Below are 27,619 nucleotides of genomic sequence, written 5' to 3'. Positions count from 1 at the left end.
TAATCTGTATTATTAATATACAGAATAGCTCCATATGGATTTTAATACCATGCTTTTAAGTACTGTAGTTGGTGTTTTTTTATAGTGGTGTTTTTTTTATAGTGGCGAGTGTCTATGTATTGTGACTTTTAACCACTGCACAAATGATGTTCCGAAAGGAAAATAAAGTAGTTTGAAGTTGAAGTGAAGAATGGAAACCCTTACATTAAAAATACAACACAAAGAGTCTCATTATAAGTCAAGTGAGTGCAAAAAGACAAGATTTTCGGTAACCTTTTGCTTTTATTCATGCAAAAATATTAAACAAACATGCATCATCTCTGTTCTGTAAACAGACAATATTAACTATTGTTTCATATCATCTCTCCCCATTTCATCCATGGAGCTATTATATAACCAATCTCATCTCTCCTCCTCTCATCTCATCACATCACATCACACCACACAGTCCTAGTCCAGACATCCCATCATGGCTGAGGTGATGTCATGAGGCATCGGGAGTATTCTGCTGAAGCCGAAGGTCATGGGGCTCTCGTACTCATAGTATTTGGACCCCTTGAACACCTGTACCCCATTTGACCCACAGTGACCGGCGTCAATGGCGAAGGGCACCCTAGCTTGTCTGCCCGTGGCCCTGGTGGTGAGGTCAATGTCCAGCATCTTTGGTCCTGTTGGGATAAATATGCACACATTACTTATGTACTGAGGCAGCTGCTTTAGACAATTAGTGTGTTAAGGTTGAGGAATGCATGTGTCGAATCAACTAATTGGTTAGTTGACAAATTACCATGACTGTTAGTAGACTAAGAATGTTTAGTTAGTGTGTTTAGTTGAGGACGGATCAACCTAATGTTCCGTCTACATGCTGTGAACATATTGCACCGGTGCACTCATTCACCAGTACTACAAGTAAAGACAGAAATTCTTCGCTGACTAATACTAGTTTTAGGAGTTTTGTTGACTTAATCAACTAGAAACTGCATTCCCCACATGCAGTATAGAATAGACTTTTAATTGTCATTGCACACAAGTATACAACGAAATTTCAGGGGAGCTCCCACAGACCGTAGTACAATATATACATACAACACTGTACATATAACAGAATATTTTAAATAATAAAGTGCATGATGAGCGGTAACATAGTGGTTATCAAGTCCAGGTAAAGTGCATGGTGCACGTGAGGGGACAGTCAATAATGAGAGTTTAACAGTCCGACTGCTTGGGGGGAAAAAGCTGTTTATAAGTCTTGGAACTCTTCGCATGTATGGACCGGTATCTCCTCCCTGAGGGGAGGAGCTGAAAGATGTGATGTGCTGCTGGGTGAGACTGGTCCTTGATGGTACACATGGGAGTGGTGGAGGCAGCGGGAGGTGAAGACGGAGGCGATGTTTGGTAGAGGAGTCCCGACGATCCTGCCTGCCGCCTTCACCACCCTCTGTAGAGCCTCTTGCTCTGCCTTTGTGCAGCCGGAGAACCACACCTTTAATTTAATAGTACTTACCAGAGATGTGCTTGATTGATTGATTGATTTAAACGTTTATTAGATTGCAGAATGGGTACAGTACAGTACAGCTCAATACATACAATTGTTAAGGGGATGCAGACCAGAGAAAGACTTTCATCTCGTTTACATCAGGGTCCCCCATTTTCAATTCATCATAACATATATGACATACATGACATACAGATAGACAGCACTGCTACATCTATACATTTATGACATATCAGATTTGCAAATACAGTACCGTTTGTGATACAAAAAGTGTCCAGAAAAAGAGTGTATATATACATTTGACGTAGAAACTGTACATCCCATTCAGCATGGAGAAAAGCATCAACACCAACTAATGGACTAACAGGTTATGAGACCAAACCGATGACTGGACTAAGAGAGGACACTGCTCCATTAGATCACAGTGTTCACCTTGGACGATGTGGACAACGTGCTCATTGGGACAGATGAAGGCTGCGTCCACAGCTCCTTCGACACCCAGCTCCTCCTTCAGGGTTTTAGGGTAGCCCTCGATGAGAGTGAAGTGGGCCGCTGTTTTGTAGATGTAAACCATATCCCCCTGTTGGTTGAGAGGAACAGGACATCCCTTTAGCTTTGATTTCATATGTCTAGGGCCCCATGTTCACAAAGCTCTCCCAGAGTATGAGTGCTGATCTGGCGTCAGTGACCAGGAATGCTAGACTTCATTGCCTTCTTCGAACAGACTGAAGCCGACTCTAGATCAGTGGCTCTCACTTTGAGATGCTTTGTGAATATGGACCCAGGAATTCACTACTATATATATATATACTGTATATGTTTGAATGCATAATTCACCAATACTGATTTTTCACTATCCAAACCTAGAATCGGCCGAGACCAAGTACCGATCTGATCCATTATTTCTACTGATACTGGACAAAGATGATTGAGACATAATCCATTGTTCTGCATTAGAGAGATCCGACATGTGTCTATGTGCCAGAAATGTTAGGAAATTAAGTTGCTTTTCATTGATAATCCGGCTGTCACTATTGCATTTTTCGTATTGGGGGAAAATCTCCCAGAACGATACCCTGCGTCATGGGTGTCTGTGCGTGCCCCAAACATAGACTGTATAGACTACAGTGAGGATGGTGCCTGAGACTCTTAATCCTTTCACTACCAAATGGTTAACCCTTTCACTGCCACACAACAAAGGGTTAACCCTTTCACAACCACACTACGGAAGGTTAACCTTTCACTGCCACACCGTCTGTAGTGTGGTAGTGAAAGGTTAACCTTCTGTAGTGTGGTAGTGAAAGGTTAACCTTCTGTAGTGTGGTAGTGAAAGGGTTAACCTTCTGTAGTGTGGTAGTGAAAGGGTTAAGCTTCTGTAGTGTGGTAGTGAAAGGGTTAAGCTTCTGTAGTGTGGTAGTGACAGGTTAACCGTCTGTAGTGTGGTAGTGAAAGGGTTAACCTTCTGTAGTGTGGTAGTGACAGGTTAACCGTCTGTAGTGTGGTAGTGAAAGGTTAACCTTCTGTAGTGGGATAGTGAAAGGTTAACCGTCTGTAGTGTGGTAGTGAAAGGTTAACCGTCTGTAGTGTGGTAGTGAAAGGTTAACCTTCTGTAGTGTGGTAGTGAAAGGGTTCAAGCCCACCTTGATCATGTAGATCCGGTCAGTGTAGGAGAAGACCGCGTCCACCCCGCCGGCCAGCTCAGGCCAGGACCTGGCGATGGGGAAAGCGTGGATGCCGTCCCGGTGTGAGTCCAGGCGCAGGTAGACGGGACCTGAGGGGACCAGAGAGCAGAGAGCACATACAGAGAAAGAAGACATTCATGGTGAACAGGGACGTGCACAGGACTTTATAGGGGCAGGTGCGCAAAGGCAGAAAAGGGCACTATAACTGTTTGTTTTAATCGAGCGTGCGTAGCGCGCAAGCCCGATTTTTAAGGGCGGGGGGCCCCCCTTTTTATGCTTTTTGGGGGGTTTTGGTGATAACTTTATTTGTATAGCACTTTTCATACAGAGGTTGCAGTTCAAAGTGCTTCACAACAGTAAAAAAAAATACAGGCATGAGCGAGCATAGCAAGGTATGGTAAATCACAGTGTTTCACATTAGTATCTATTCAGTAATACAATTAATAAAATAGTTTAAAATTATTAAGTTTAAAAATAGTCTAAAATTTTTAAAATAGAACGGACATACAACAACAGTAAAAAATACAGGCATAAGCGAGCATAAAAATAAAAAATGTAAATAGCAAGGTTACAGTAAAAAGTGTGATAAGATTGTTCAATCAGATGAAAATGGCCCAGTTAGGAGAATCAACCTTGGTGATCAAATATTGAACTATAATAATCAGTGCAGGAGCTCACTTATCCTTGAAAGACACTTTTATCAGACACTTAAAAGGCCCATACATCTCCATAAATGTTCAGGGGGGAGGGAATAAGTGCTTACCCTACAGACCCCAAGAAGTGCTGTATATTCTGTATGGTTTAATATAAATGCATTTTTTATTCCAATCCCGATTTGTATTTGAGATTCCCCAATCCCATCGGACTTCACTTCTTCGTGTCCCTCAGTGAGTGTAATACCAGCATTCAACTGTATGCGCCACAGCGGTTTCTATCATCATCATCATCACCACCCACGCTATGCATAAAATATATAGGTCCGCGGAGAGGCACGCTGAGGAGGCTGTGCAAAACTGCAATGGAATATGGGGCATCTCTCTCTCTTTACCTAATATTTTGATTCTATCCTGACATTTCTCAGTTGGAAGGGCAGTCTATATGCGTAACGAATTTTTTTTTCTTTCTTTAATAATTTTTTTCAAAAAGGGCACTTTTTTTATGAGGCTCAAAAAGGCAGGTGCTCAAGCACCCCTTGGGCTCTATGTGTGCACGTGCCTGATGGTGAAAGTATAATCGTATAGTTATTGCGTCGTTAGCAAGATGTATGCATTCAGATCCTGGTGAAGATGTGTGAATAGGATGCAACTGTTACCTCTGAAAGCGTAGATTCTGCCCTCATCGTCGGTGGTAATGGCATCCAGGCTGACCTCACTGCATTTGGGTGGCGTGTAGCCTCCTCCATGGCCTGGAATAATTAAACAAGTGGTCTCAAATAAATTCATTTTTTTTTATCCACTTTTTCTCCCATTTTCTATATTTTCTACCATCCCAATTTCGTATCATCCAATTCAACCCTCCCCTGTCACGGACGCTGTTTCTTGCCTCCCACAAGCCGGCTGCAATGTGGACTAAGTCATACATAGCACAAGTCCCCTCCGGTACTTGAGGTAACAGCAGTCGCATCTTTTCACCTGCGCAGCTCGATCTCTCAGTGGCGAGGAGTAACGCGTGGGAGGCTCACGCTGCCCCCGACACTTCCTGATTCTACTGCGCAGGCGCACCAACCGACCTGTAGGAGTCGCTGTCCACAACGCCCGATCCCCACCCATCAGTTTCCCACCCCCTAATACGGCCAATGTGTATTAGTATGGACGGCCAGCTAAACTGAAAGCAATGTGGAGCGCTGGGCTCGAACAGGCAAGCCCAGCTTCTCCGCATTCGTGGCGAGCGCCTTGCCCACTACGCCACGTAGCCGCCCGTCTCAAATGAATTCATTCGAAAAAAAGTGTTTCCTCAAAACAATTGTTTCTCTTTAAAAAAAAAAAAGGTGCTATAGATAATGTAACTGAGGGGTACAATTCCCTGACTGTATTGTTAGATATGATACTTACTACCACTACCTCTTGTACTTTAGACTCTGGCCACCCAGTACTAGGCATAAATAATTATGGTAAACACTCCCACGTAGATGAAACGATCCAACACAAATGTACCAAGTCGAAAGTCTGCGTTTAATAATAATTAATACATAGCAAAAGGTATGTAGAGCAATCACTTAATTACATTTATGATTTGAAATAGGATGCACTTTTATGGCAAATGAGTATTCGTTGGTATATCAATAGAGAACGTCCAATCTCTGGTGGCGCAGGCGGTAAATATACAACCTGGAATATTTAAGGAATAATAGCAATGATACTTTAATGATTATAGAACTGGATACACTAGGGGGGGATTCCGGTCGCTTGTAAGACAACTGGAGAAGGGGGGGGGGGGTAGAGTCTGGCTGTATCCGTCTGGCCGAGGGTATCCTGGGAGAACCCACGGTTGTGCGGCTCGGTGCCTCAGCGATCCTCGATCCACAGATGAAAGCAGTTGGACTCTCTGTGGGCCGGCTTCCTCCGGTCCACGATGGAGAGACGTGAAGCGACCTCGTCGTGTAGAGCGTCTCCTCACCTGTCGTCCTCTCCGGGGGGGGGTTTTCCAACACACGGCAGTGTTGGTCTTTATCCATAGAATAATCACTGTATACAAAGCATAATCCGTGCCTGGGAAGGCGGGCTGTCGTCGGTAGAATAATCCGGTATGCAGGTCCACTCGCTCGTCGGCTCTGGGGCTCCTCGGGTGCAGCCTCACATGGGGTCGGCCACCCTGGATAAGCAGCCAGTTCTACCCGAAACGATGGGGGTACTGACTACGATAGTATTCTCACCGCACGAAGCACTACATATGAATAGACTATTATTAGCTTAATAGACTACGTCCAACTCGACGATATAGTGCCAAATATGACTATTCAAATATTAATATACACGATGTCTCAATACCGATGGTAGGCCGAACTTGGCCTTACTCCCACACGTGGCGTCGCGGGGAGGCTTTACGTCTGTCACTCTATTGGAGGGTAAGAAACTGGACTAAAAAGGAAGTCCTACTTTAGTAGCGCAGTATATATACGCACTATGAACAAATAGTACCATTAGTGGTGCGGTAGCCAGATTCCTACGCGGAACTAGGACTTGTTCGTACATGTTGAGCGGTACGTTTGAACTGGGTCTGGGGGGTATGGCAGCCTGGCACCAAGGTCTCGACCAATAGTAGAATGGAGACTATTATGGGATGTTCAGTAGGCTAGAATGGATATTCAATGCATATTGTACAAGGAATATACAAGGGATATCAGGGAATATTAGAGAATATACAAATACAATTAAATATATATATATATATAAATAAATATATATATTCGGTTTAATCTGGCCCTTCACAACAGATAACATTGAGCCACTAGATGTCCCACTAGAGCACCAGCATGTCAGCATGTCTCAACTAGCAGCATGTTTATCCAATCATGTGCGTTCCACGTGGGGAAGTGGGAAGTAGGGAGGGGATACACATAGAACACTAGATAGCTTACCCGCGCTGCCGGCCAATGGAGAGCGACGTCGTCGTAGGGCGGCCATCTTGCCCCAGGCAGCTCAGCTACTGATAACATTAATGTCTATGGTGCATGTACTATTTAAATAACCATAGATTGCTCAATTCTTTACCGATTTTCAAACGGGTTGGTTTGCTATAAACATCAAAGATGTAGTTATGATGTAGATCTTTTTTTTTTTAAGATGTTTAAAAAAAAAATACGTAGCCACGTTAAACCAAACAGTTTGTAAATCCGTCAATATTTCAGCGAGTTATGAGTATTTTTGTCTGTGCAGATCACTCACCCTCACTCAAGGCTGACTGGGGCAAGATGGCGGCGGTTCAGCGACGCTGGTGACTCCGCCTTAAGCTATCTAGTGTTCTATATATATATCTATGGGGATACATGCACAAAACATTTATTTTGGACCCGCCAAAATCTTTTAAATGATAAATTCATGAATAAATCATCTCTTTGGGGGAAAAGCAATACTTTTATTCTGCACCTTTCTAAAAGCTATAATGGCACTAATGAGGCAAGGATTAACAGGGTAACCTTAGGGCAACTCTGACGGGCAACTTGGCAGAAGGAATTGCCTCCGAAATGTTGCAGTAGTCACAAAGGAACATCTTGTTACCAGGAAACATTTTAATATTCCGACCCCGTGTCTCACTCTGATGCCAGTCTCTGGGAGTGTTGCCCATCAACATTGCCTAAAAGGAAAAACTGCCTTGTATCACCAAGTTGTACAACGGTGAACATATACTCAGGGTCTTTTCTAGTGATGGGAATTATGGGAGCCCGATCTTTTGGCTCTGTTCCTGTTCCAAGAGCCGTTCAAAAGAGTAGCTTATTGTTCTTTTCATTTTTAGGGCTTCATACTGGCTCAATTGGCAGAGCCAGCGGGTGGAAGTCGATGGGTGTTAATCTGGACGTTGTGGACAGCGACTCCTACAGGTCGGTTGGGGGACGCCTGCACAGCAGAGACAGGAAATAGCGGGGGTAGTGTGAGCCTCCCACACATTACACCTCGCCAATGAGAGTCCACGCTGGCAGGTGAAAAGATGTGACAGGCTGCCTCCTTGTGTACCGGAGGAGACACGTGATGCAAGGCTTCTATCCTCCCTACAACCGACCAGTGGGGGGCATATGTGAGCAACGTTCAAGACAGGGGAGAATTGGAAACACGAAATTGGGATGAGAGAAAAAAAATTTAAAAATAAGGAGAACAAGTGGTGTTGTGAAGGATCAGATTAAACCGAATATATATATTTATTTATGGATATATATTGAATAGTATTTGTATATCGTTTGATATCCCTTGTATATTCCTTGTACATATACACGGAATATTCCTTTAGTCTACTATAGCCCATAATAGTTCATTCTCTTATTGGACAAGGAACTGGCGCCAGGAGACAAGCCCCTTGGAGCCAAGTTCAATGGTACCGACGAGACATGCCCTGACTAGCCCCGGCTCTGCGCTACGGCTACCGAAAAGAGAGTGGCACTATTTGTTCACTGTGCATATAAATATGGCGCAAGAAATGTAGACTCTCTTATCCCTTCGTCTTCTACCCAACTAAGTAACAGAACGTGAAGCCTCACCCCACGATACCGCGTGCGGTGTAGTATGGCCTGTTTGGCCTTAGAATAGCATTGAGACCTCGTGCGAATTAATAGCTGAATTGTCAGAGTTTGGCACCGTATTTCTATTAAGTAATAATAGTCTATTATGTATGGTGCATCGTGCGGTTAGAGTTCTAAAGTGAGCAGCACCCCCATCGCTTCCTCGTGTTATCTAGAGTCTTAACCAGGTTGGGCAGACCACACGTGGTGCTTTCATCCGAGGAGTTCTAGGCGAGGACCGAGTGGACCTGTACATTGGATTACCTACCCGACGACTGCTGAGCCCTATGCGGCATGGAATATATATTTGCTTTGGTACTTTGATTTGTGGAGCGGATAATCGCCAACACCGGTGAGTGTTGGATCTACCCCGAAAGGAGTCAAGGTGAGACGGCGCTCAGACCAGACTGAGGTCGCCTCGCTTCTTCTTCACTGTGGAGCTACAGCTACAGCTACAGCCTACAAGAGAGCCAAAGTGTATTCATCTGTGGATCAAGATTCTACTGCACTGTCTTCTGTACGTGAAGTCTCCCTAGACATCGTTGACCAGACGGGATACTGCCGACGGCTCTCCTACCCCCCCTACCGGCTTACGACCGGGAGGACCCCTACAGTATATCCAGCTATAATCATTAAGTGTGCCATCGTTATAATTCCCTAAGAGCCAGGTTGTATACTTGCTTCCTGCGTAACCAGAGATTGGACATTCAGTGTTGATTTGCCTACGAGTACTCATTTGCCTTACAAGAGCATTCAAATCATAAATGTAATAGTAACTATTATATGTACCCGTTGCTATATATTAAATATTTGATTATTACCTTTGTGTGGACCTGGTTTCATGGTGGGAAAGTGTTCATCATATTTAGATATTGTGTACTGTATGGCCAGTAGTTAAAGTACATAAAGCGGTAGTGGTTTAATGATACCATACTTATCAATACAGTCAGGGAATTGTACCCCTCAGTTACAATTGGTCCTTCGAGCCGGAGGGTAATTAGTGTAATATTAATATAGTGGTATTAATATTGAAATGGCCTATGATGAACACTCCACGAAACGGTCCTCCTAAAGTAGAACGCCCGCAGCGTAGACGACAGCCACCTCAGTACTTAGAGGATTACGCTGCCAGTATACTACCTAGCCTTCTACAAACGGTAAACGCGGTAAAAGTAGAAAGTAAAATTATGTCCGACCCTATCAACCAGGATACCCCGACCACAGAGGCCCTAGTGGGTTCTAATGTAACTGACCAAGCTCACGGTGGGGACCAGGAGGGAACTGACACGACTTTACCCCCCGCCAAGACCGAAGAAGTAGTCCCCCCAGAGCTCCGGGAGGAAGACAACCCTCCAGAGATGGAACTCTGCACGGAACAAGATGAGGAGAGCGCCGAGGAGATAGAGCTCCAGGACTCCCCGCAGGGGAACGCATCCCCAACGGGTACAGCCAGGAGCGGCTCACCTCTACAAGCGTCTTCCCCCAGCGAGGCGGAGAGGATGCTGTCACAGGCGTTCCTCGCCAGCCTGACAGCCTCTACCGAACGCGATCGACTTCAGGGTGAACGCGATCGACTTCAGGGTGAACGCGATCGACTCCAAGCACAGACGCTTAGCGAGCGCGAACAACTCCAAGCGCAGCAACGGAGCGAAGAAGAGCACATACGTCTGGAGCTGAGACGCCTTCAGACGGAAGAGAATATGGCAAGAGACCGGGCCGACACCCAGCGTGCCGCTGCCGGTGCCCAAAGAGAAGCAGATCTCACCAAGCGCGAAGCCGAGCGCGACAGACTACAAGCCGAGCGCGACAGACTACAAGCGCAGCTAATGGAGCAGCTGATCACCAGGGCAACACCCCCTCCCTCCACAAGGGGTTCCAGGGCCTCGTCAAGACACGTGTCAAGGGCACCCCCCCCTGACCGAGCAGGCGACCTTGAACTCGACCACCCGAGAGAGCCTACACCCCCCTCCGAACTCCTTCCCCGACCGGTCCAAGTGAGACCCAGCTACATGGAAGGAACGGCGGACACCGCGGAGAGGCTAAATAGACGACTACAGGATCTAGATGACCTGGCAGAAGAAGAAGAGGGAGAAGAGGAGAGTCAATCCCGACAGCAGCACATTACTCCACAGGACCAGGAGGTCCAGTACCGCCCAGGCTATACCCCCGCGGCTCTGCGCTACAGACCCCCGACTCGATTCACGGGTGAGCATGACGCACGACCAGTCCCGAGGAATAGCACCTGGACCAGCGGGCCATGGTACCCTGCCAGTACCAGCCCACCGAGAGGCGTAAGAAGAGACTCGCCCAGGAGGCCTCTCTTCCAATGCTCACCGATGTGCCAGCCATCCACGGCGTCATACATTGGCACACCGACGTTTCCAGACTTCACCCATGAGAACCGAGCACAGTACACGGAGCTACGGATGTGCTTAGAGACAATGATGGTGGATGTAGCTGATGAACGCCACAAGTATGCGATCCTATTGAAGCACCTGAAAGTGCCCAGAGCGCACAACATAGCGCTGGCCTATGCCACCTCTACTACCCCATACACAGCGGCTCTAGCAGCACTAGACCAAAGATATGGACGTATATGGGATTACGTAATACAAGAGATAAGGCATATTGACCGCCTACCCCCAGCAACAGACAATCGCTCACTAGACGACCTGTCTATCAAAGTACAATCCCTGGTAGGGATGCTGGGGGCGCAACGAGAAAAGGGTATGCACGAACTATACGCAAACTCGAACGTCGAGAGGATTTTAGAGAAGCTGCCGCCCGCCCGACAGGAGCGCTTCAGGCGGCAAAGAGACCACCGTGATCCTAACGGTCCCGAGCCATCCCTCCTAGACCTAGCCGACTTCCTGGCGAGAGAAGTCAGCAGCCTACGGCTGGATACGTTCGTGCGGAGCACACCAAGCTCCAGAGAGGGACCTAGGAGAGTAAACGATGGCCGAAGATCGGTGACTGTCATGCACCAATCAGAATCAGTACCGAGCAGCAAGAACCACAGTACCCCCTCGATGAAAGAGAAGTGGAAGATGGTGTGCCCGTACTGCGAGAAGGAACACTGGTTGTCACAATGTGACCAGTTCAAGAAGATGACCGCTGAAGAAGTGAGTCACTGGATAAAGTCCAACAGGCGCTGTTACCGATGTGCGCGCAGTCACATGGCAGCCGAGTGCCGCCTCAAGAAGAGGTGTAGTAGGTGTGACGGAGCCCACCTAGATGTCCTACACGACAGTAACAAAAGAAAGCCTGCACCATCCAGCAGCACAAAGGCAAGTGTTATGTACATTGACCCCGCTAGCAGCAGCGGCGCCCAGGTGCTCTTAAAGGTGGTCCGTGTAACACTGAGTTACCAAGATAAGGTCATGGACACTTACGCCGTCCTTGATGACGGGTCAGAGAAGACCCTTCTCCTCGCGTCCGCTGCGGCCCAGCTGGGGCTACGGGGGAGCGAGAACCAGATGACGATTCGGACAATAAGAAGAGATCTAAAGACGATAAAGGGCGAGAATGTCTCCTTCACTATCGCAGCCAGCGGGCAGCCCGAGAGACGGTATAGGATTACTAATGCTTTCACCAGCCAAGAAATAGGACTATCGCAGTACACCTACCCCATCGCCAAGCTGATGGATAAATATGTGCACCTGCGTCAACTCCCTATCCCGCTCATAGACGGTGCCACCCCGACCCTGCTGAGGCTCCGACCATGCAGACCTCATAGTCCCGATAGACCGGGTCCATACAGGACCCAGAGGTTGCCCTGCAGCAGTCGAGACCCGCCTAGGATGGACATTACAAGGCCCCCTCGCCAAGTCTCTTAACCGAACAGCAGCCACTAGCTGCCTCCACTCCAGAGCGACGGAAGGAGACACCACACTCCTGCAGCATGTCGAGAGGCTATGGACACTAGAGACAATGCCCTTTAAGAACGAAAAGAAAGACATTCGTTCTAAGGAAGATATCTACGCTATAGCCCTCCTCGAGCACGGGACAAAGAGAGTCAACGTCAACGGAGTGATGAGATACGCAACTCCACTCCTGAGGCGAGAGGGAATGCCCACCTTTCACGCCACAAAAGAGGCGACGGAGCGGTATCTATTGAACACAGAGCGGCGCCTAGCCAAAGACCCCGCTCAAGAAGCTGTGTACCGCGTTGAGATTAACAAACTAATCACAGCGGGACACATAAAGAAAATTGACATTAAAGAGGCCGATCAGACGACCGAATCATGGTACGTGCCGCACCACAAGGTCCACCACAACGGCAAGGATCGCATTGTGTTTAACTGCAGCTACCAGATCGGATCACAAAATCTGAATAAAGAACTCTTGGCCGGCCCAACACTCGGCCCCTCTCTACTAGGCGTGCTACTACGCTTCCGCCAGGACAAGGTGGCTATCAGCGGCGACATCAAAGGGATGTTCCTGCAGGTGAGACTAGTGGAGGAGGACAAGCCCCTGCTGCGGTTCCTATGGAGAGAGAGGATCGGAGATGAGCACCCAGCCATCTATCAATGGGAAGTCCTCCCTTTCGGAACCACATGCAGCCCATGCTGTGCTACGTTTGCACTACAAAAACACGTCGCAGAGGACCCAGCAGCAGATGAAGAGGTCCAACAAAGTGTGACAAATTGTTTCTACGTGGACAACTGTTTACAAAGCGTCTCGACGCCAGAAGAAGCCAAGGCTCTCCTACTCAAGCTCCGCGCCTCCCTGATCAAAGGCGGCTTTGATCTCAGGCAGTGGGCCAGCAGCGACCCGCAAGTACTGCGCAGCCTCTCCCCCGATGACAAGGCCGCGAGCAGCGACACCTGGATGGCGACCATCCCAGGAGAAGCCCAAGAAATGACACTAGGACTAGTCTGGCGCTTCAAAACAGACTCGCTCCATTATAGACACAAACCCCTGATCAAGGAGCAGGGAAGGTCGACGGCAATACCGACCACCAGACGGAGTGTATACAGAACACTCGCCAGACAATATGACCCGTTGGGATGTATTCTACCTTACACCACCAGGGCAAAGATGATTGTAAGAGCGCTATGGGACAAAGACCAGGGCTGGGACGATCCCATACCCGAGCACCTTGCATCCACATGGAGAGAGTGGGAGACGGAACTCCGCTCACTCCCAGGTGTTAATATACGCCGCAGCTACTTCCCACCCACAGTGAGGCCAGAGACATGCAAGATCGACCTGCACGTATTCAGCGACGCCTCCGAAGTAGCCTACGGTTCGGTGGCTTACTTGCGTGCCCGAGAGGAGGGAGGAGAAATACATACTGCTTTCATCCTGGCTCGCTCAAGAATAGCCCCACGCAAGCAACAATCTATCCCGCGTCTAGAGCTCTGCGCAGCCCTAGCAGGAGCGCAGCTCGCCACGTTAATCCAACGTGAACTCACCATCCCGGTGCAAAGAACAATCTTGTGGTCAGACTCCACGACCGTACTCACATGGATCCGGTCTGATTCGTGCAGATACAAGGTCTTCGTGGGAGTCAGAGTCACCGAGATTCAAGAGTTAACAGAGGTAGCGAGCTGGAGGTATGTGGACACCAAACACAACCCAGCTGACGTCATCACCCGGGGAATGTCCCTGGATGACCTCACTCGTCACAACCTCTACAGTAACGGGCCAGAGTTCCTCAAGCTCCCGGAAGAAGGGTGGCCTACACCCACCCCACGGGAGGCGAGTAAAGAGGAGGCAGAGAACAAGAAACCTATGTTCTGTGGGTTGACACACACACACTCGTCCCCACAGACCCCGGTCTAGACGATTGCCTCACCCTACAGAGTGCGCAACTAAAGACATTTCTGTGGCACCACCCAGAGGTTCAGCCCACAACTGACATTTCAGCAGCTGACTACGAAGAAGCAGAACTTCTTCTACTCCAACGAGCCCAGAGAGACTCGTTCCCCGATGAGCTAGCCTGTCTACAGGGAGCAAAGCCCGTCCCATCAGACAGCAGACTGCTCCACCTGGCACCCGAGAGTGACGCCCATAGTCTCATCAGAGTGGGTGGTCGTCTGCGGAGAGCCCCAGACTTACCGGATGACGTCAAGTACCCGATAGTCTTGAACAGCCGACACAAGGTCACGGAGCTGATCATAAAGAAATACGACGAGGATGTGCACCACGCAGGGGCAGAGAGAGTCTTCGCGGAGATCAGACGTCGTTATTGGATACTGCAAGGGAGAGAAGCAGTGCGGCGCTTCCAGCGAACCTGTCTAGACTGCCGTAAGTGGCGCGCGCAGCCCAGTATACCCCGGATGGCTGACCTACCTCCCTGTCGCCTCCGACTCGGCGACAAGCCTTTTCACTCCACCGGTATGGACTGTTTCGGCCCGCTGTATATAAAGAGAGGAAGAGGAACCGAGAAGCGGTGGGGTATTGTATTCAAATGCATGACCACCAGAGCGATACATATCGAACTCCTCCCAACCATGAGCACAGACTCATTCCTTATGGCCTTCCGCAGATTCACATCACGGAAAGGAAAACAGTCTACATTGTTGTCTGATCACGGGACAAACTTCAAAGGCGGAGAAAGAGAGCTGAGAGAGAGCTTCCAAGCTATGGGCCCAGAACTTAAGACCCACCTCGCTCCATCCCAGATTGACTTCCAGTTTAATCCCCCGAACGCACCTCACTTCGGTGGAACCTGGGAACGAGAAGTACGTTCCATAAAGACAGCCCTGTACGCCGTGCTTGGGGCCCAGACCGTGGCGGAAGAAGTCCTAATGACAGTCCTCACGGAGATCGAGGGAGTATTGAACTCAAAGCCCCTCGGTTACGTCTCAAGTGATGTAGCAGATGTCGACCCAGTCACCCCCAACACACTCTTGATGGGGCGGCTGGACCCCGCGCTACTCCAGACAATGTACAGGCCTGAAGAAGCGAACGGCCGAAGAATGTGGAGGTACAGTCAAGTACTGGCTGACAAGTTTTGGAACAGCTTCCTACTCCACTACCTACCGTCTCTACAGACCCGCCAGAAGTGGGTAAAAGAGAGAGACAATTTGACAGAAGGAACAGTCGTCATGATTATCGACCAGTCACTACCCCGAGCTATGTGGCCGGCAGGCCGCGTAAGCAAAGTGATCACCGGTGCCGATGGAAAGGTCCGAGCAGCTGAAGTGCTCGTCCAAGGACGGACTTACACCCGACCCGTGGCGAGGCTAATAGAACTGCCAAGGCTCCCCGATACTATCAATGACGACCATGACCCTATGACTTTGTGAGTTGACTGACCCTTACAGCGGACATTGAGTAGTGGACAGTGCGGTTAATCTGTCTCTGCTTAGCTAATTAGGTGGGACTAATTAGGGGGCGGCTGTTGTGAAGGATCAGATTAAACCGAATATATATATTTATTTATGGATATATATTGAATAGTATTTGTATATCGTTTGATATCCCTTGTATATTCCTTGTACATATACACGGAATATTCCTTTAGTCTACTATAGCCCATAATAGTTCATTCTCTTATTGGACAAGGAACTGGCGCCAGGAGACAAGCCCCTTGGAGCCAAGTTCAATGGTACCGACGAGACATGCCCTGACTAGCCCCGGCTCTGCGCAGGAATACGGCTACCGAAAAGAGAGTGGCACTATTTGTTCACCGTGCATATAAATATGGCGCAAGAAATGTAGACTCTCTTATCCCTTCGTCTTCTACCCAACTAAGTAACAGAACGTGAAGCCTCACCCCACGATACCGCGTGCGGTGTAGTATGGCCTGTTTGGCCTTAGAATAGCATTGAGACCTCGTGCGAATTAATAGCTGAATTGTCAGAGTTTGGCACCGTATTTCTATTAAGTAATAATAGTCTATTATGTATGGTGCATCGTGCGGTTAGAGTTCTAAAGTGAGCAGCACCCCCATCGCTTCCTCGTGTTATCTAGAGTCTTAACCAGGTTGGGCAGACCACACGTGGTGCTTTCATCCGAGGAGTTCTAGGCGAGGACCGAGTGGACCTGTACATTGGATTACCTACCCGACGACTGCTGAGCCCTATGCGGCATGGAATATATATTTGCTTTGGTACTTTGATTTGTGGAGCGGATAATCGCCAACACCGGTGAGTGTTGGATCTACCCCGAAAGGAGTCAAGGTGAGACGGCGCTCAGACCAGACTGAGGTCGCCTCGCTTCTTCTTCACTGTGGAGCTACAGCTACAGCTACAGCCTACAAGAGAGCCAAGGTGTATTCATCTGTGGATCAAGATTCTACTGCACTGTCTTCTGTACGTGAAGTCTCCCTAGACATCGTTGACCAGACGGGATACTGCCGACGGCTCTCCTACCCCCCCTACCGGCTTACGACCGGGAGGACCCCTACAGTATATCCAGCTATAATCATTAAGTGTGCCATCGTTATAATTCCCTAAGAGCCAGGTTGTATACTTGCTTCCTGCGTAACCAGAGATTGGACATTCAGTGTTGATTTGCCTACGAGTACTCATTTGCCTTACAAGAGCATTCAAATCATAAATGTAATAGTAACTATTATATGTACCCTTTGCTATATATTAAATATTTGATTATTACCTTTGTGTGGACCTGGTTTCATGGTGGGAAAGTGTTCATCATATTTAGATATTGTGTACTGTATGGCCAGTAGTTAAAGTACATAAAGCGGTAGTGGTTTAATGATACCATACTTATCAATACAGTCAGGGAATTGTACCCCTCAGTTACAAGTGGATAATAATAATTAAAAAAAAACGGATAGTTCGTGAACGTCACATCACTAGTCATGCTACACTCACCAAAGCCTGGGCAGCTCATGAAGTAATTCCTGGCATCTTTCGGGTACTGGCCAACCACTTCCCCGGTCAGGGGGTGGAACTTGGTGAAGTTGTGTCCATGGAAACAGTAATAGTGTTCTAACCAGCGGAAGGCAGAGGTGCAGTTGGGCAGGTGTGACCACATCTTCTTCTTCACCGTCTTGGTGTCAGTGTCATAGTTGTATACATCACTTCCTGTCGGGGGGGGAAACAGGAAGTGTGGAATGTGATACTACCGATTTTCAATTGAAGCCTGAAGAACCCATGTAAGTCGGTCCAGAAGAGTTTCAACGACAAACGGTACTTGAAAAATCGAATCATTTGGAATGTGAATGTTATTTATGTCACCGTCGACCGACGTACCGTGAAAGAACAGGACTGAGTCCGTGACACACTCTCCCTTGGGGCACTCCACAGCGGCATCCAGGTGACTGGGCACTCCTGGGAAATCCTGCTGGATCCCTTTAGGGTAGCCCTCCTCCAGGACGTGGTCATAGTAGCTGAACACCTGGTCGTCCTGTACAGCAACACGAGGAGTCATTACACATGGGCAAAACAGAGTCCATTCTCTTCGGTTCAAATAACAAACTCAGCAAGACCGACGGCTTCTCAGTTACAGTGGGTGACAATATTGTCACAAGGAAAGATGAAATTACCTACCTGGGTTCCATCCTAGAGGCTAATCTCTCCTGTGACAAAATGGCATCCAATGTAATAAAAAAAGTCAACCAACGAACTCGATTCTTGTACCGGATCTCCTCTCTGGTAAACAAGAACACCCTGAAGACTCTGGCAGGAGCACTCATTCAGGGGTACTACGACTATGCTTGCACCTCATGGTACCAAAGCACCTCAAAGGCGCTAAAAACAAAATTACAAACATCTCAAAACAAACTGGTCAGACTACTGCTTGACCGTACTCCTAGAACCCACCTCACCCCTGCCCACTTTGACAACCTAGGATGGCTTAGAGTAGACGACAGAGTACAACAACTTGCAATGGGCCTGGTCTACAAGATACACTACACGACCAAGGTACCCATGTACATGTCAAAATACTTCCCAAAGGTCAGTGAATACCACGATCACAACACCAGAGGGAGCTCCACAAATCATGTTAAACCCAGATTCGGCTCAAATAAGGGACTAAACACGTTTCGCAATTATGCCACATCAATGTGGAACGCCCTACCCAAAGCTGTAAAGGAATGTGGATCACTACCCACTTTCAAAACCTCTCTCAAGGGACACCTACGGGAGACTGCAATTCAACACTGGCCCCTGTAAATATCCTAACCCAACCCCCTCCAATGTACAGTCATTTACCTAGTATGGTTTTGTCAATAGTTCAATGTACAATTGTGTTTGTTTGTACAGTGTCTCCTCCCCCCCCCCCTCAATGTACAGTGTTACTTGTTTATACAGTGTGCCCCCCGGCCCCCCCCCCCCAACCACCTCCAATGTAAATTACCCAGTATGGTTGTCAATATCCCAATGTACCCAACCCCCCCCACCCAACCTCCTCCAATGTACAGTTTCTACGTCAAATGTATATACTCCCTTTTCTTGACTCCTTCTGTATCACAAACAGTACTGTATTTGCAAATCTGGTATGTCATAAATGTATAGATGTAGCAGTACTGACTATCTGTATGTCATGTATGTCATATATGTCTATATGAATTGAAAATGGGGGACCCTGATGGAAACAAGACAAACGTCTTTCTCAGGTCTGCATCCCCTTAACAATTGTATGTATTGAGCCGTACTGTATTGTACCCATTCTGCAATCTGTTAAATAAAGTTTTCATTCATTCATTCATTCAGTCACTCACGCCCGTTCAAACTGGAGGCATACTCCCTCAGATACAATCATTACGAACTGCTAGCCAGCTGGCCCTGACATCAGCATCCTCTCTAAACGTGGTAACTTTAACTGGGTGAATCTTTTATTCTTTCTGTATTTTTCACCCATCCCAATTTTAGTCGTTATGCCAATTCCCTTCCTGATCGTTGCGCGCATTGCCCCACTGTCGACCTGGGGAGGGTGTAGAACTACCACATGCCTCCTCCGATACATGTGGAGTCGCCAGCCGCTTCTTTTCACCCAACAGCAAGGAGTTTCACTGGGGGAACATAAGGTTCACGCTATTTCCCCCAGATCCCCTCCCTGCTGAACAGGCGCCCCGACCTACCAGTAGAAGTCGCAGTTTACAACGACCAGGACACACACCCCATTGGCTTCCCACCAACTAACACTGCCAATTGTGTTAGTAGGGACCAAGCCGGAGGTACCGCTGACAGCTGGATTAGATCCCAGAGTCTCTGCGGTGGTAGGCGAGTGCTTAGTCCACTGCTCTACCCAGCCTCTCCTCAACTGGGTGAATATTTGTATGGCAACGCAACTGATGTGGTTGCATGTACATACTTGGGCAAAAGGTGCTGATTGGAGGAGATGCTGCATAAATCAAATGCCATGTACTGAACCTTTGACTCAGAATTGTCTGTTTTACTGTTTGTTTATACTTCAGAAGTATGATATTTAGACTACTCTAGGTCCCAAAAATTAACCATGTACTTTTGTACTTAAACAATACCGTTATAATCCAATTTAAATTATGATGGTAATATGGCATTTCATAATTATTTTATTTGGTCACTAACATAATTATAATCTTTCTATGAATACCATAATATGTTATGTAAGGGATGTATGCTCACCATGCACTCATACACCGGTTGACCATATCTACATCACCTATAGGTACAAATAATTATAATAAAGAATGGTCCAGGGTGAACCCTGCTATGATGAATGGAAGGGGACGGGACACATGCCTCACTCATGTTCTGGCTTTGCCCCAAACGTAGTAGAGAGCTTCAACTAGTTTAACAGTCCCAGTATTCAGTACACACTATTCAATCAGTACTCATGCTGCTTCCTATGTTGTATTTGAAAATATACAGCTGTTGCCATGCTGACAATTTATTTTCACCTGTTCATTTTCAGTGTCGACATATGAATATACATATTGTGGCAGATATCACCCCCCGTCTCATGGATATGTGAAGGATGGGAGATATTACTGCCACGGCAGGAGTGGAAGCAATTAGGTAGCTGATTAGTACGGATAGAACACACCTGTGCATCATTCACCCACATCCCACACTACAAAAATAGAGAGTTGGGTTGAGAGGATGTGAGGTATAGAGAGAGATTGTTGTTGACGGAGTTGTGAGAGGAGAGGTGAAGGCGAGAAGGTGTTCATTGTGTACTGGACCCTAGACTGGCTGAGAAATTGTGTTCCGACCCTGGACGGGAAGACAACCCTAAGTATTGAACAAAGCCTGATACGCGTTTTGACCCTGGATGGTTTTTGGATTACCCTATTGCCCATTGGACTTGTGCTGAAACAATATAATTTATTTATTGAAATTGTGCTTGTGTGGACATTGAAATTGTTTGTTTTGGTCCGTGTCGAGCTTGAACAACACAAGGCTCGTCACAATATATATATATATGTAATATACAATACTTGAGTGTTGGGGAAGCCTAAAACTAAAAGTATGGGTTTGTTTGATTTAGTGACCAGGGCAGGCTAATCCTCACTCATTTATCTCCCAAAGCGGCATAGTGGACCTTTAACCCTCACAGGTGTACAGTCTCACATGCGAGATAGAATCTTAAGAACTGAACATTCTAATATGGTGTGACAATGGCTACTGGCCATTGTTAAAAGCTATGAGAGTTGTAGAATTCCAAGATAGAATTCAGATACCAAAAATGATATGAACCCTTTCATCTTAGTCTATATAGCTTTCAATGGCCAGTAGTGGTCAGAATATTCAGCTCCCCCAGCATTCTAATCTCACATGTGAGATTGTGTACAGTACACCCGAGAGGATTTGAAATGCGATTAGAACCTCTTTGCAGACACAGTACCAGGAAGAGGTAGATGTGGTCGTGGTCGTTGCTGTCCTTGTTGTGCGAGCGGAAGGCGGCGTCGACATGGCCGAGGTGCTGGAAGTCATCCAGCTCCTTGAAGGACTCGTTGGCGAGGTGAGCCGGCCCGCGGAAGCCCTTCCACACGTAGTCACCTTGGGCGTGTGAACAGATCAGAGCACGGTCATTTAGCAAGCATCCTAGTACGGGAGAGCTTGACTGGAGTTGCATGGTGTTATAGAAAATTATACGTTTCATCCTATTACATCATGTGCACAGCGTACTGGGCCTATTATTTCTTAGTTCTGTTTAAATACATATTCTCTGTACAGCCTTGACTAGTTAACTCAGTGTTTCTCAACGTGGGGGGAGCGCCCCCCAGGGGGGGCGCAGAGGCATGACAGGGGGGGCCTTGAGATTTATTAAAAACTAAAAAAAAAAATCTTTTTTTTTTGGATTACAGAAAATGATCACTAAAGTGCTATCTGTTGCAGCTGCACTGTTCTCCATGAAAATACCATTTCTCAAAATCTGAAAATCATTATTTAATAAAACACAGAAAAGGATCACCAAGTTACTCTGGATAAAAAAAAAACCTTTACAGACAACATTGAGACAAATCTTCCTGACACATCTCCATCCAAACTCTTGGAAGAACTCTTTGAAATCTCATCTGATACCACCTGGAGAGCTGAGTGTGGTGCTGAGTACCAAGTATCTCATCTCATGGCCCACCAAGTATCTCATGATGCAGCAGTTAAGGTGTTGATACCATTCAGCACCACATACAGTATCTGTGTGAAGCTGGCTTTTCATCCATGACAGCTCTGAAAACAAAATATAGGGCCAATTTGAAAGGTCACGATATTGGTGTTATTTCAATAAATTTAAACATGGCCCATTTCATGACTATTTTGTTGGGGCGAGGGGGGGGGGGGGGCCCAAAATATTTTGGTCCGCCAAAGGGGGGCCTGACAGAAAAAGTTTGAGAAGCACTGAGTTAACTAGTATAGAGTTTCTCAGACACTAGGGCGACAGTCTTAACAGTGTTCTTAAAACAACGACCAAGGCCCAGGACAGCTCGACTTAGATATGACATGTCCAAGAAAATCACATCTTGTTCTTTTCATATCAGTCTTGTGTGAGATGACAAAACCTGGGCCTAAACCCATCTTTGTTTTCATTTGTCATTCCCAGCTGGTGTAATTAATTGTAAGTCTGACCAAAGCTCTCTCACTTTGTGGTCAGATGCTAGTGTTTCACTCGTCTCCGATTGTAAACGGATGATACTTTTCTGTGGCCACAAATGTTCTTTTGATAACATTTTACTCATCTGAATTTCTACAGTTTCACTGTTCCTCAATATTCCACAACACACTGCAAAACTAAAATCTCCACCTGAACAAGTAACTCAATCTTGTGTCTTGAGTCTTAAACATGTTTTACGTAGTTGGTAGTGAAACTTGTTTCAAGAATGTGTGCGAAACTAATATGGAAATAAAGCAGATCATACCAATTCTTGAAACGAATGTCTTTAAAAAAAAAGGAACACGACAACATTATGTGAAATGCACTTACCGTCTTCTCCAGAGTCAGACAAGAAGATAGATACCAATGTCTGTGTTCAGTTGCAAGCTAGCCTAGCACAGCACAAATGAATGGAAGTGGATACGGATCAGCTAGCCTAGCTTAAAACTCCGGGAGAGGTATCTATCTGGTCAAATTGGTATCTATCTTCTTGTCCAAAGAATTACAAGATGCAATCATCAAATTATATCAATTATGTTTAGCAGTGTAGTTTAACTATGCCTGGGGACCCAGACCAGGATTCCTGTAAGACTCAGTCACAGGGATTCCAAGACACAAATGCAGAAATTGGATTTTTATATCTTTACACATTTCCTATACCTCTAAACAATTAAAGGGGAATGCTAGCCATTTTAAGAATTCTCATTATGTTCTTCCCGTGTCCCTGGGCAGTGAATTCAATATTAGTGAACACACGCCACTCTCTCCTCAGGCGGCTAGAAATCAGAGAGAGAACGCTCCAATCGATGATGTCTGACTTTATGAGGCCATCATAGGTTTGTGAGAGCCCTTACACCTCAATGAGGTTTATAATATGTTTGTGAGAGCCCTTACACCTCAATGAGGTTTATAATATGTTTGTGAGAGCCCTTACACCTCAATGAGGTTTTAATTCTGGTTTAGCTTCCAGCAACAATGCTAGAAAAAACGAATTTGGGTGTAAGAACATTTTATGGCCTCATAGAGTCTTCATTCATAATCTATGAAGCACCGCAGAGGGTACTTTGTCCATCTTATTACTAGCTTTAGGAGAGAGCGATACAAGAAGACGTCAATAAAATGGTTCCACACCTTTGAAGAAGTAGGTGTCTCCTTTCTCGTTGGGTGCGATGGCGTCAAACTCAATGCCGTCACAGCGGTCTGGTATGGCGAGATGGCGTTCACCGTCCTGGGCGGTGTCTAATGGGGGAAAAGTGACTCAGTGTCAGGTGTAAACGTTTAAACTTTAGAGAAAAGAGACTCATTGTAACTGCAGTGCAAATTAAAGGAACACTGCAACATTTTGGGAGATTAGCTTATCGTCTTCTCCAGAGAGAGACAAGTAGATAGATACCAGTTTCCTCTCTGTGCGTTCAGTAGAAAGCTATCTGGCTGCACGTTAGCCTAGCTTAGCACAATGAAGGAAGCGGACAGTGCCGGTTAGCCTTTGGGAGAGGTGTTAGTTGGACAATGCCTAGGCTAACCGGTCATGTGCTAAGCTAGCCTAACGTGCAGCCAGATAGCTTTCTACTGAACGCACAGAGAGGAAACTGTCTTCTTGTCTCTCTCTGGAGAAGACGGTAAGCTAATTTCCCAAAATGTTGCAGTGTTCCTTTTAAAAAGGTACTCTATGGATAACATTTAGCCACTAGATGTCACCTTAGAGCACCAGCATGTCATTCATCCAATCAGGTGCATCTCACATGGGGGGATAATAGGGAAGTAGGGATACATGCACGCAACAACATGTAAACAAAAACACACATTTTGGACCGGCACTTATTTTTTCAATGATAAATTCATTAATCAATAACTTGTCTGAAAAGCAATACTTTTATTCCGCAAAAGTATTTCTAAAAGCTTGTGGATGTATTATTGTTTTATGCATGTATTAAGAATGCATTCTCAGTTGCACAGACACTGTAGAGGTAAGACAAACAATGGATAGTGATCTATTATTTTATTGATCTATTATTTTATTGATCCATTATTTTATTGATCCATTATTTTATTGATCTATTATTCTATTGTGTAGTGGTGATTGCTCTTCGGTGGTGTGTTGTTTGCTGCTTAGCAGTGCAGTGGTAATTTCTAAATCAATCACTTTAGCGAAGAAGGTTCAGTGAAGAAGCAGGCTTTAAGGATTCAGTCCAATGAAAATCGTGTTTTTCAATCTGGTTGCATTTCTTCTTTTTTTACAGAAGGTGATGTAAAATTACCCAAAATGTTAGAGCTGTTGTTGTGAATGTCTATCCCCCTGGATAACAACAGAATCAAACCATTTCAGATATCACATCTTCTTCCCTGAAGAGATTGCATAATCTGTTTGGTTACCCTGATTGGCTCATCAGTCAGTCTGTCAGTTGTCATTATAAATCATATCAGCGAGCTACCCCACAAACAAGTAATGAAACTAGTTTCCTACAATTTAGTTAATTTAAATTGTAACACTAACAAAACACATCTGAAGCGGAGGAAATTTGCATTCCATAATAAGCTTTTTTCTGACTGAATTAACTCAGTCACTGAATATAAATATCTTGGTGTGGCTAAATGAGAAATGTATATTTAAATTCCATGCGGACAACCTTGCCTCCAAGTTGCGACAGAAAATTGGCTTCTATACAGAAACAGAACCAGCTTCCCTTTGATTAGTAGGAAGAGAGTTGTTGAAGCAGTTTTCTTGTCAGTCCTGGACTATGGTGATATAATTTATAGGCATGCTGCGGCCTCGACCCTTAAATCCCTGGACTCTGTCTATCACTCTGCCCTGCCCTCAGATTAATCACTAATGATAGATACAACACTCACCGTGTCCTTTATGAGAAGGTTGGTTGGTCCTCTCTGATGGCATTTGTTCAGCCTTTATTGGTAAGCTACTTCCTTATACTACATCATTATTGGTAAGCTACTTCCTTATACTACATCATTATTGGTAAGCTACCTCCTTATACTACATACATCATTATTGGAATGGAGTTTTGGAACCTATGGAACCCGTTCTAGTGACTGGCTGGTCCTTTTAAGGTCCCCTGAGTTTGCTCTGAACAGGGGAAATCTGCATTTTACTATGATGCCCCTCCAGCTCATGGAATGAACTCCCAACAGTTCAAAGCTTGAGATTCTCCCCTCTGTTGCAGAGTTTAAAACCTTGATCTCCAACCTTTGTCAATCAAGTTGTACATGTTGTAATTGGTTTGTTATCCTTGTTGCTTTTTGCCTCATCTTGTTGTCTTATTGTTATGATCTTATATGCCTTTTTTTTGTTGCTTATTTCTGTGTGTTCACTCAATGTGACTGTAAATGAGGGAAAACCTCAGTTGCCTTTCGAGTTTAAATTAAGGTTTGAAATTAAATGAACATTAATGTACTCGTTCTTATATGCATCCAAGACTTACCTGGTCCCATTACACCCCCATCCTGCCTGTGGACGTTACAAAGAGAAGAGTATAGTTTTTTATATTACCATAGACAAAATCCTTTAGTCACTACCGAGTGAATCAATGACAGAAGCACTGAGATAGTACGATGACTTGACTTTGACCACCCTTTGTTTGGGCAATTGATCTGCCCTCGAAACTCAAACTTGCTGTGAACCAAACAAATAGAGTTATGAAACGGAAAGCCAGTGAGACATGCAGGAACTGTGCATCTTATTTCCCTCAAATAGGGAATATGGAACTATGATTGATGTGAAGCATTGTAGCATTGATTGACCTGGTCTTATACAAAGTGTGATGTCAGTGAGCCGCCACTAGGGGCAGTGTGACTAACCATGAATGAATGAATCTGGGTGAGTCACATTTAAATGATATTTTGTACAATACAAGAGAAGAACAAGGTGCTGGAAAACATATATATATATATATATATATATATATATATATATATATATATATTAATTGACTACTTTCTTTGCAAAAAATGTGACAAACAGATTCAAGGAAGTCATAAAATTGTTGATAAGATACATATGTCCCTTTTAAGTATTTACAGTGGACATACTGTGAGGAGATTAACAATCTACTACTACTATTATCACTACTAGTACTATTAATAATAATTCAGGTGTGTATGATACGACACGTGACGCGAGATAGAATTTTGACAACTGAACATTCTAATGATGATGATGTGACTGTGGCTACTGGTCATTGAAATGGAGTTCTATAACTTAGAGATAGAATTTCAACAAACTTAAATAAGAAAAAAAAATTATTACAGTAATAGAAACGTACACCCGAAAGATTTCAAATCCAATTCTACATGTACAAGTTCATCTACATGCTACTCGTTGTACTGTATAATGACAATACATTTGAATCTAATCTAATCTAGATAGATAGTGTGATGGATCACGGTTTATGTGGGTTTTATTTTAGTTTATTCTAGTGTGCTTTGGGTTCTCTGGTGAGCTGTCAATCACCTGACACCAGTTAATTGCCATGCGGCATGGGCTTGATTGCCACCTGATTGGTGTCAGGTGTGCAGGGCCTTGAAGTAGGTTTGGTTGACTGTGTTCGGATGCTTGTTCACGTCATGTTTTCCCTCAACAGTAGAGGAGTGTCCCAAGCTCATGCTTAGGGTTCTCTCTAGTACCGTTTGTTTGTTGTTGTTGTCAACCGCTATAGGCAGTGGTGGTTACTTTGGGTTTTTCCCCCCCAGTTATTTTATACTGGTGTTTTGTGTTTCCTACAGCTTTTATTTTTATTTATTTTATTCTTGCATGTCCCCCACCCTCTCTCATTGCTCAGCGATTCCAGTGGTTACCCCTCTCTGGGGTAACTTTAAGATTCCCCTTTTTGTGTGTGTCTGCATGTGTCCTACACCACCCTCAATCCTGACAAGATAGATATAGATACTTTATTCAAATAGGGTATCTCATAGCTCACACAATAGACAAATACAGACAATGACAAGTTTCTCAGTCGTTCACCAACTATGTCCGCATCATGAATTAAAAAAGTAGGTACATGATAAAAATTCAAGCACATCAGATCTACCAGTAATAATAATAATAATAATAAAAACGTGATCAATAAAACGGGTGTATACAAAAACGGTGTATAAAACGGGTGAATAAAACGAATGTAATCTACTCACGTAGGCGCAGCCTTGGAGAGTGCCAGTAGTGCCAGACACAGGCAGAGAGCAGTGGGGAGCGTGTTCATGGTGCTCTGCGGTCCAGAAAGCCCC

The 27,619-nt window shown here is 45.6% G+C and overlaps 1 protein-coding gene across 1 annotated transcript; it reads right to left on the bottom strand.

Moving 5' to 3' along the window:
- Window positions 1–450: 450 nt before the first annotated feature.
- Window positions 451–27,619, bottom strand: hpxb (hemopexin b; the record flags this gene model as incomplete). The annotated part of the gene is made up of 10 exons (XM_084318627.1): window positions 27,527–27,619; window positions 25,822–25,847; window positions 23,516–23,623; window positions 21,137–21,291; window positions 17,557–17,710; window positions 17,176–17,388; window positions 4,490–4,582; window positions 3,136–3,266; window positions 1,928–2,075; window positions 451–668 (listed from the first exon to the last, which is right to left on the bottom strand). The coding sequence occupies exons 1-10, from the start codon at window positions 27,592–27,594 to the stop codon at window positions 451–453; spliced, it is 1,314 nt and encodes a 437-aa protein (XP_084174753.1). The 5' UTR covers window positions 27,595–27,619.

This window comes from Notolepis coatsorum (assembly GCF_963971535.1).
Source record: "Notolepis coatsorum genome assembly, chromosome: 1".
Taxonomy (NCBI): domain Eukaryota; kingdom Metazoa; phylum Chordata; class Actinopteri; order Aulopiformes; family Paralepididae; genus Notolepis; species Notolepis coatsorum.
Note: the sequence above shows the minus strand (reverse complement) of the source record. Positions and strands in the feature narration are given on the sequence as shown.